The sequence below is a fragment of the Lonchura striata genome, chromosome 14 (genome assembly GCF_050655825.1).
Source record: "Lonchura striata isolate lonStrDom1 chromosome 14, ASM5065582v1, whole genome shotgun sequence".
Classification (NCBI taxonomy): domain Eukaryota; kingdom Metazoa; phylum Chordata; class Aves; order Passeriformes; family Estrildidae; genus Lonchura; species Lonchura striata.
Genome location: NC_140716.1, coordinates 342,733 through 353,830, shown reverse-complemented (window position 1 = coordinate 353,830; position 11,098 = coordinate 342,733). Strand labels below are relative to the sequence as shown.

The window sequence follows — 11,098 nt, the reverse complement described above, 5'->3', positions numbered from 1 at the left end:
CTCCCCGGCCCAGCGCGCTGCCCCTCGGCGCGTGGCCGCCCCCTGCTGGCGGATCACGGCGGTTCCTCCCGTGTCCCGGCAGCGCTCACCTCCCCCGACTCTAAGTAGCTACACACACAGTCACAGTACTACTGCCCTAAGTTACACAGAAGCTTTTTGGTACTCGGCAGTTTCTCTGAGAGGCCTAAAATATGGATAGTCTGAATAGCAAATGTAGGCTTACAATAAAACGCCCCACACAGACATACACATCCACTGATCCATGCATCCAACCTACAAGATTATGATCAATTGTTCTACTCATCTGCAGAAGGATGAGAAAATTGTCATACATGAAAGCTGATTTAGGCCGGCTCTTAAAAAAAATCTTTCTGAAAAAAGTGGATCAACCCTGGGACACGGCAGTTACCCTGGCCCTCCACGCCACCCCCATTTGAAGCTGAATATCTGTATCTTGCAGATTCTGATGTTCAGTAAACTAGATGGTCTTTGCCTTCCTCATCCTTTTGAGTAATCCCTCACAACCCTAGGAATTCCTTGACAAACTGAATTTGTTCGCTGCAGCGTTGTGCACCGCTGGCCCGTCCGTCCCGGCCTCGCCGGCGGGCTCGCACAAGCACTGACAGGAAGCCGTTAACAGGCCGGACCGCACTGCAGGGAAAACAGCCTGTCACAACTGGCGAGGGACCGCGGGTGTTATGCAGACGAGGCGGGTTCTCAGGAGCGAACACCCGCACTGGAGTTGCATTTATGACGCACTTCAGTTCCGAGCTGTGCGGAGGGCGCGGCACCCCCGCCCGCCGCGCTGACGCCGCCGTCCCCAGAGCCGGCGGAGGCGTCGGGGCCGCCCGCCCGGTTCCGCCCTCGCTCGCAACTTCCGGGGGGCGTCAGCCCGCAAGTGCGCACCCTCCGCTCGGCTCGGGCGCTGGGGCTGCCGGGGGACGCCGTGGCCTAGCCCGAATGTGAGTGACAGTGACCGCCACCAATGAGCGAGCGCAGTGCGCGGAAGGCCCGCCCGCGGCGGGGGGATTGTTGTGGTGACGTCAGGGGCGGGGGACGCGGGCGCCCCATTGGCTCCGGTTGGGCCGAGCGCCTGGCGCGGAACGGGAGCGGAGCGGCGCCAGGCCGGGCGGGCCATGGCCAGCACCGGCAGCCCCCTGGTGAGTCCGGGCGCGGGGAGCGGCCCGCGGGACGGGCGGCCTATGGCCGGCACCGGCAGCCCCCTGGTGAGTCTGCCCGGAGCCGCGGCCCTCGGGATGCTCGGGGAATAAGTAGGCCCGGGCTTACGGGCCGGCCCGTGAGAGGTGGCGGCCCGTGCCCGGCGCTCTGGTGGCAACGGGGTCGCGGTGGGCTTTGGCGAACGGCCCGCCTCCTGCGCCCGCTGGAGCAGGGCGGGTGCGCGGGCGCTGCCGGGCTTGGGGCCGCTCTCGTCTTGCTGCTCGCGGTCCTTCTTGCGCTCCCCGCTCCTGGGTCGCCGCGGGTCTCGCGGGAGGGCTCCGCTCTTCCCCGAGCGTGGCCCGTTCGCGGGAGGAGCTGAGGCCGATGGTGCAGGGGCCGCACCGCGGCCTCTCGCGAACCTCCGTTTTCGGTTCCGGTCCGGGGCGTTGGCGTGGCTATGCCGGTCCGTCTCCCGACGGGAGAACAGGCGTTGTTGCCCTGTGAGAGCTACCTGTCACTCTGTAATCGATTTATTTTGTAGTAGGAACAAACGCGTGAGGAACCTCGCGAGGGTCACAGTAGGACGCCGTTTCAAATGCAGTTGTTTACGTTAGTCTGACAGCGTAAACTCGGTTTGTGTGCAGTGGCATATCTAGAAGATGGAGTTGTAGCTGGTGTACAGACGTGGTAATGGTAAATCTTCTTTTGTGTTATAAGTTATATAGTTCAGTTAGCATAGGCATTTCATAATGAAAAGAAAAAGAATCACCAGCTTTCACTTGTGTTGGCAAAATTACCTGGCAGTGATATGTCCCTTATCCTCATGTGCATGGTGCTGTGCTTTTGGGTCTTGTGTTCTGTCAGTTGCAAGTTGCCAAGCTTCATTCTGCAGCACTTAAAACCTTTTCATGAGCTGGAATTGGTTAAGGAGGGTTTTCTGTGGAGAATAGCACAGTAGTGTTATTCTTGACATGCTGTTTCAGTGTGCTCTCCTCTTCATGCTCAGTGATTTTTTTTTTCATCAGGGTATTACACAAAATCGTATTTATTCACTGAAGATGAAAAATACTGTGGGAATAGCTTTACAGAGCACATAAATGCTACGTCAAGGACTATGAGATAAATCAATTTTTGATTATATTTTTTGTTTTTTTTTTTCTCAAAATACTTGCATTTCTGTTCCTTTTCTATATACAATTTAGGTCCTTGCCCACAAGAAAAACATGCAGAGAGGGGGAAAATTAAGAACTTAACTGATGATTATTTAGGTAAAATTAGGATATTTTGTCAGGATAATTCTTTTTCATTCCTTTTCCATTCAATTTAATATTTTCCTGGTCAGGTGAGTGTACTGACAGGCAGTACCAGATACAGGTGGCCCAATTTAGCTAATCTTTTGGTAATTCAGATGTTTTCAAATATGGGAAATCCAGTAATTCTGAGACTGCGCAAGTTACTGTTGATGTTTATGTGATGGAGTTAATGACATAATTAATTCTGTGATTACTGAATTGTAAATGAATAAGAGGGATTAGGGATAGGAGGTGTGAATAGAGCACAGCTTTGAAAGGAACATTCGAGCAATTCTCTGCCAATACAGTTTTCTGTACTTTTGTAAATACAGGCAATTCCTAAAATGTTCCATTATTTTCTGAAGATGTGACATAAGGAGGGAGTTGTACTTCTAAGGAGGAAAGTATTTTAGTGCAGCTTTAGTCGCCGATTCCAGTGTGATGTTAGTTAATTGCTGTTAATCTTATTGTGAGTATATTGGGTCTCAAACCAAGAAGTGCCCGTCCTCACAAAATAAGAAGTCTGGAAGTATGGTAATTAACATCTTCATTTGCAGCAACATCTTAACTGGACTGTTCAGTTGCACTAGCAATTATTAGATTCTGCCAGTGTTTCTGACCTGATAAAGCTTATTGTGTATCATGGATCAGGCTGAACAAAATTGCTAGCTTCTTTTTATTCTCCCAGTGGAACTAATATGAACTACACTTTTCAAAGAATTGGGCTCACAGAGCATGTTTTGCATCTATGTTAAGAATTAGATTACACTATGTTAACAGTTCTGTTTGTAGTTATTTGTAGGTGCAAAACTTCCGGATACATATGTAGGGAAAACCCTTCAAGCCTCTCTATTTAATGTTCTTTTCTTCTTGGTTTTCATCATAAAGCCATGACTAGTCTTTATCATTCATGTATGGGCTTTTAATTGGCATAAGTTTTCAGTAAATGTTCTAGGCATCAAATCCTTTACCAAAACAGGCTGCAGGAATAGAAAATAATAGAAGACATGGATGTTGAAAAGGTGCTTAAAGGTGGAAAAATCAGAAGTTTTAAGAGGAGCAGTTTTATATGCATTCATGTTTCTAAGATTAAACGTTCTTAGAGCTAGTGGAAAGGACATGATCCACAGAATAATCTGAGTATAATAGGGATGTTTTACTAAACCATGATTCTACTATGTGGGTAGACGTTTTAAATTTTTTTAACAATTTTTTTCTATTTTTCTTTGGGTTATTGATCCATTACAGTGCCAGAACTAAAGTTTAATTTAGCTCTTGGAACTCTACAGGTAGACTAATGTAGCTGGGTATTGTAAGATACCATGCAGGCTCAGGCTCATTGCACTTTTCTAAAGCAGATCAGTTAGAAGGCAGCATTTCCAGAAAATCTTGGGAAGGGATGCTGACTGCTGAGGTACTTGCGGGAATTTTTGTACAGAAGGCATGAAACCAGGGGCACAATCACTTTGCTAGACTGAAAAATGTGGTAAAATGGCAAAGTAATAAATATAAATTTGGTCTGTGAATATGTGAAGTATTTTAGTAATACCTTTTTTTTAACAGTAAGCTTGTATTTGTATATATATTTGTCAAGAAAAACTGTATGGATTGGTGTAGAACTAGCACACTTATTGCATTCAGAAAATACGTGAGTGATCTTAATTTAGAAAACACTATGTTTGAAAGATAAAATCCTTTTCCAAGTTCTTCATATTGGAGTTTTCCAAAGAATATGTATGATGCAAAGGAATTATTGTTTCTGATATTCCAAATGTAAAAAACCTTCTTTTCAAGTGGCCAGGTTAGATTATGTATATATAATAAAGAAGGAAAAAAGGGGAAGAAGATTTTCCTCCTTTCCCACTTCCCTTTCTCACATCTTACTTGCAGGTAAGCTTGTAGAAACTTACTGCAATCTAAAGCACCTGAAAGGACTTGAAACAAAATGCACAAAGCTAGCTATTTGGTCTAGAACCTTATTTTTCACGCGATATGAATTCTACTCAGAATTGCTGTAGCAAATAAGTGGTTTGCTGTGTGAGTAAGTATTGAATTTTAGAATTCTGTTTTAAAAGACAAGCTGTAAATACTTTATTTGCAAATATTTTATAATTCCTTATGGTGAAAAATTGAAAGGATTAACTTGCTTAGTGCATTCTTCTGAAAAAATACTAAATTCAGTGTTTGGTTCTTTAGTAATCCTGCAGGAATTTACAGTTCTTGTCCGTGCCATGAATCCTTTGTACGTACACTTCATCTATATACTGCCACCTTGGTGTGTCTGCTTCTCTGTTCTTCACCCCAAGCTGTTCTCTTCGCCTCCTGTAGCTGCTAGCAAGGAGCCTGGCATAGGAAGCCCTTTTGTGTTTGCTAGCCTGAGCCTCCGTCTATGCTGTGCAGCACCTGGTTACCAGTGTGCCTTGTGAGGTAGCTGGTGGTGTATCCTGGGGATCTAGACTATTGCGATCACAGATTGCTTTTGTTTTCTTGTGAGCTAGTCTAGATCTGTTTATGTTAAATTAATTCTCAGTGGTTTGTTTACATTATGGCTGTTTGGGCTATAGGCTGACTTTAGGTTCTTGGAGATTTTAGTGGTTTCCTGTTTCTGATTTGTTTTGAAATACTAGGCAGTGGAAGGAGGCCTTAAATAGTCTGTCTCTGAAGATGATTGGAACTTAATGCTTTGCTTAGCAGTAGAGGAGGTTAGAGGGTAACTGGCTGATAGGCAGGTTCTTATAAATCCTTTCATTAGCTTTAATCCCTACCTGATTTTGGAATTAGAATCTTGGAAGTCAGTGGCAAGAAATACCACTGTATATAAAGTATTCAAATTTAGAAAAGGCCTTTGCATAAACTAAAATTTTGGATCAGCATTACTTGGTATGTGAAGAATAAATTTCTCTAGAAGTGAAAACGGTCTTGTGGATAAAATACCTTTATTCCCTAAAGATCAAAAAATCTAAAAATGTAGAGGTGTTCTCTGTGCTTCCAAAGCATTGAGCCTCTTGGTTATATTTTTGCAAATATAATATGATGCTGATATCCTCATTACTCGCTTATGGATGAATTGTGTTATGGATTTACTGCACAAAGCAAGAAATGACAGTAGACAAACAGTACTTCTGTTTGCTGCTACTGCACAGGTACCAGCCATTTTAGGTAAAATAGGGGAAAGCTTGAAGTTTTCAAGCTTTCTCCTTCCATTAATTTGTGCAGTCTTTAGTCTTGAAATGTGTTACCAGGACATGATTTTTAAAGCTGTTTTATTGTCTTTTAAATTATGGTTATTTCTACCAGGATATTTTATTAAGAGATTTTTGGGGGGAACAGTTTTATGCAATACTTCAGTGCTTACCTTTCAGCATTAGAGAGATTTCAAATTACACTGGGCATGAAGGTGAGCATAGTTGTTTTGGTGGATTAGAGCCTAGACTTCTTTAATCAGTTAGCATAGCAGTCTGTCTGGACAAGAACAACAAAAACCCTTTGCTTTTATGCAGCTAAATGCTTTTGAAATTTGCATAGTTAATTCATAAAAATGGTCTTTAAACAATAGATTTTTCATGTGGCAACTTCTGAGATCAAAAAACTTCACCATAACTAGATATGATTTCTGATTCTCTTGCAAAATGAATTTGTGTTAAAATTGTTTTTATAATTGAACTATGAGATTTGAATACGTTCATTTAAATGTAATAGTTGGTAACCATTTATGAACCTTCATCAAAGTATAGATTTTGACAAATTGTCTGGTTTCAGACTGTTTTGCTGACTGTGAAAGTCAGTTTCTTCAAGATATGTGGTGTTAAAAGGGCAGTTTGTTGGCTGATGTGCTAAATTTTAAGTTCTCTACAGTAATCTTTTGGATGCCATTGGATGATGAGGTTTGAAAAAGTGCTGATGCAGCTCTATGCAACATAAATGCAAGCCACTGCTACATGAGATCACAAGATTAATGTTTGATGTTAATGCTTTTTAAATATCTACAAATAACTAATACATAGAGTGAGGTTTGTTTGCTTCAGTTTGAAGAAATTGCTTACTATTGTCTTCAAAAAACTCTACAGAAAAGCGTGTCCTGGTTTCCTGGTGGTGTTTTGTTTTGTTTTGTTTTTTAGGGGTTTTTTTGGTTTGTGGTTTTTTTTTGAGAGAAGTATTTGGCTCTTATAAGTCATGTTGAACTTCTGTCAAGCTGAAACTGTGAGCACAGTACATGTCTTTAAATACCTCCCAATTATGGTGATGTTTTAATATGGCTGTATGTATTTTGGTGTCAAAGTTAACCTGTTAAGTGGGTGAACAGTTAACGAGCTGTGTGATGCATTCAAAGTACTTCTGAGACTTGACTTACTGTGAGTTTTGTCCTGTTCATTACATGCTTTATTTTATGTTACAGTAAAAAGACAGACTGGTAGCATGTAGTGACCTTTTCTAATGAACATTTTTTTTTTCTCTTTAGGCTAGTATTTTAATTACTTAAAGGCAATAATAATTTTGGCAGATAGATGTACTGTTACAGTCTTGAGATTATCTGACGAACTTCTAAGCATATTCAAAGTGCATATAAAGAGAAATGCCACGCAATGGGGTTTCATTAGTCAGTATATTTTCTTTATACAGATGCATGTACAATTGGTTAATAGAAAGAGGATGCTGTTGGTCACTTAGCAGAAAGTCTGACAATACAGTTTTAGACAGGCATCCAGAGCATAAATAGACATGAGCATATAATGTCTGAGAACTGATGTTTACTGCAGTTTATGAAAGTGTGCTATCTATTATTGCTCTGGGTTTTCTTCATTGAGGATACTTCACTCTGGTGCAGCAACAGAATTTATGAAAGGAAAACTGGTGTTAAATATTGATAGGGATCACACAATAATCATTACATTTCCTGCAAACAGCTCCTGTATGGGATTGGTATTTATTGGTGCAAACTGTACTGTGCTCTCTGCACTGAAACATGAAGCCTTTAGTTGGATTTTGTTACTCTGAATCAGTGGATTTGTATCTTGAGTTTCATTTACCTGAACTACACTGCTTTTGCCTGCAGACTTTTTAGGTACTACGAGGTATAGTTTCAGGACATATCTTCAGGCCCATCTAAGTATTTGACCTCCGATCAGTTGCTTTTTTCTTTTGGAATATACTGGAGCTCTCAGGGTGTGTTACACAGTAACCTTTGAACTGGAGACTGTCACAACTAGGTATTGGGGAACATAGAGAAGGTTAACATTTTAATTGTGGGATATGAGGGTGGAGGAGGCCAGTGGAAAAGCTGTGTATAATATCTGTTAATCATCCCCTTATCCCTTCTGATGCTCTTTTTCAGATATGAGATGTGTGTCATATGCAGTTGGTGTATCTTTTTCAACCCTCTGAAGCACCAGTGTGCCATGAAAATAACATACTAAATAGGACTGCTTAGCTTTTTGGTTTTTTTCACTTCAAAACTCCAGGTTGTCAATGTTTAAATTGTAAGCAATACAAAATAAATTTCACTTTCAGAACTTTCATCTTACATGACAAGGTCAAAACAGTTTACAAAATAGCTCAGGCCAAACCTTAAACTGTCTTTAGCAGAATCTTGGGTTGTGCTAATCTTCTAGCTTATAGTCTCATTAGCATTATTTATAATCAAAACAAATGTACCAATTGAAGTTTAAAGGTCATGTTGCTTTATGTAGAAAATACTTTGTTGCCAAGGTCTGCTTCCAAAAAAATTAGCTTTATAAGTAGTTAGATGGAAGAGGTTTTGTGATCATGTATTAATGCAGCTTGAGATTCCGTAATAGTCAGCAGTCAGACTCAGTGTATCAGACAGCTAAGAGATCAGGATCCTGTTCATACTGATTTTCTTTGTAATAGATCTTGCTAGTAGAATTTCAGCAATAGCAAAGATGTTCTCAGTCATCTTCAGTGTTCAACATCCTGTCACTTAGTACAGAAGTAAAGGATACTGGAAGTTTTAGAAGCTCAGTCTCTAAAAGTATTTTTTGCTGCTGTCAGTGTTGATAGAATAGTCTCAGGAAAATACTGTTGCAGATTTTGTGGTGGGAAAAAGCTAGTGGAGATGCCGTTGTGGTTGTTGCTTTAGAGAAGTGTGGTATGTGTTTGATGCATATAAATACATTAACAATTGTAGTGATAGTGCTGTTGTCAAAATGCTGAATTGCAAAGGGAAAAGGTATGAGTCCGTTTGGGTGGCAGGGAGGAAGAGAAAAATGTGATCCTATCTAGTAAGCTTCTTGCATTGACTCCAGTTTATGTAAAGTTTATTTCTACTGTTTGCAGACAAGTGGGGAAAAGAACAGTATTAGTACTTCATGTATAAATAGAAGGAATCTTGTTTCTAGTTATTTAATGAAAACTACTTCATGGAGATTTTGAAATTACTGTTAATCTATAATGCCACATATATTCAGCAGATTTGTTATTTTCTTCCTTGAAAGGTTTTAAAACTCAAGTATGTTGCACTTAGAATGAAACTAATTCTATATGAAAGTAAATGAAAAGGAGAACCCTTAAGGGCTTGGGAAAGTAGTGTTAGAGACTAGTTTTTAAAGAGATAGCACTGCTAGATCAGTGGTTATCAGTATGGTCCATGGTGATACATGACATGCAATAGCTCAGTCTGTTGTTACCATGTGAGGATCTGTGCTTTCACTGGCTGCCAGCTGAGAAATGTTGATAATTGCTAGAAGGAAAGGATCCTCAAGCTTCTGAGAACTGCAGATGCAATTTAGAATATTTTAAATTTCAGTTACTGACCTTGTATCTCACTAAAAAAATGTCTGCATCTGGCAGAAGAAGGATTTTGAGTCTGATTTTTACAAAAGACTATGGTATAGGGTTACATCAGATAAGCTGGCCTGTATTCTGTTTTAGGCATATGTGAAAACCTGTATGAAGATGCATATATTTCTGCAGACATGTTTTTTGGAGCCTTTCAAAGTAAAACTGAGAAGGTAAATAATACTGGACAAAATACTAAAGAAGACTATATGGGGTATGAAAGGGCAAGTGTAGGAATTACTTTTTTCAGTAGATGTTGAGATGCAAACCTAGTTGCATAGTTCTGTAATTTCTTAGGTAACTGATCCTTTTAAATCTATTGCATATTCCTCTGTCCTCCTTGTTCCTAATTTTGACTTTCCTTTGAGAAAGTCAGGGGACTAATTGATGTTGTACTCTGGCTGAAAATAACCTTCTTTTCCTACAAAGTCCTTTACTCCTGTCTCTTCCCTCAGGATTTTTCTATACTTGATATTAATTGTGACTTAGTTTCAGCTACTGTGTAACGAAACACACTGCATCCAGCACCTTTGCCCCCCTTTATCACAGTGCTGTGATGCTTTTGGGGTGGATGTTTTTCTTGCTTGTTTGCTTTTTCAAGGTGATCTTGCTAGCTGTGAAATCTAATCAGACCCCTCCACCCCTGCAATGCTACTGCTTTATTTTCCTGTAAAACCTCATTTATGACTGGAACCTGTTCATAATTTAGATCTTGGTATTTAATCTGTGTGTATGTGTTTTATTTACTGTATTTCATTTGATGGGATGGTTTTTATACTGGCATCGCTTCAGTTGCTGAGCACTCATGCTTGTGTCAGTCTTGCTGCAGTATTGATGGGAAAGGGTACAATCTGTTTTTAATTCTAGCTAGTGTGTATCTTTAGACACGCTGCTGTGTGAATAGCTATCTGAAGGAGAGGTGATTCATCTGGGACATGAAAATTCTGGGGACAATAGTTACTCTGCATAAGGTGTCAGCTAAAATATATGTATATAAGGCATAAAAAGAACTGTGACCTACAGCACATACACTTTAATGTGTATATGCATAATTATAGTATCAGTTTTAGCAGTAAATAAAGGCAGCATTTCTCTACTGCACAGAGCACAGCCAAATGCTGTTTGGGAACTAGGTTCCTTAAGACCATCTGCATGAGTGAGTGCCAATCCAATTCCCTTCCAAGGTGGTTTCTGACACAAATGCAGAAAACTTTCATATTGAAGTTCATGAGGTAAAAATATTCTTTTTGTGAGAAGTAATTTTTAATTTGGTAACATGATGTATGTTACAGACTCTCTGACATGGTTGTACAATGCATGTGTTTTGAGATTAGGTGATTTTCATTAAGTCATAGTTTCATTCTTCTTGATGCATGTTAGACTACTGAAATTTTAAAAATGGTGTTAACTTTCTTAAATAATTCCTCTGTTTACATACAATTTTTATTTTTTTTTTTGTCAGCAGTAGTTTAGCAGAGCTCTCCTGTTTGTTTATGTTTTCTGGACAGTTTCAAGGAAAACATCAGAAGCAGTCCCTGACACACTAATTGTGGTGTACTACCGAAAGGGGCAAAAAGCAACTCCACAAGGTTCCTTTATCTTACTTAGGGAAAATTGATAAACGTGTACCAAATGACAATTTGCTTTGTATGTTACATTAATTAGTTTTAAGATTGTGTCTTCTTGTATTTGCTGTTTTCTGGGCTATGTCTGTTCTTTTTGTTTTGCAGTTGGGTTGTCTTTATGTGGCCATATATGCAATTTAAGTGATGCAATCTCCCTTGTTTTTAAAAGGTCATGAACCAGAGCATTCTTCGAAAAAAGCTTTAGGTGTTGCTGATTATTAAACCCTC

At 40.3% G+C, this 11,098-nt stretch overlaps 1 protein-coding gene across 5 annotated transcripts in view; it reads left to right on the top strand.

Moving 5' to 3' along the window:
- Positions 1–143: 143 nt before the first annotated feature.
- PDPK1 (3-phosphoinositide dependent protein kinase 1) overlaps positions 144–11,098 on the top strand; it is a 32,488-nt gene continuing 21,533 nt past the window's right edge. Inside the window, exon 1 of one of the 5 annotated variants that reach the window (XM_077786924.2) lies at positions 144–962. Coding sequence is in view for 4 of the 5 variants with exons in the window: in XM_021543828.4 (XP_021399503.1) it covers positions 1,137–1,226 (90 nt within the window). In the remaining variant the exon portion in view is untranslated. Of the gene's footprint in view, positions 963–1,019; positions 1,227–1,445; positions 1,852–9,367; positions 9,419–11,098 lie in introns of those variants that run through there. The other 4 variants (XM_021543829.4, XM_021543828.4, XM_085591882.1 and 1 more) reach the window with 4 other exon arrangements.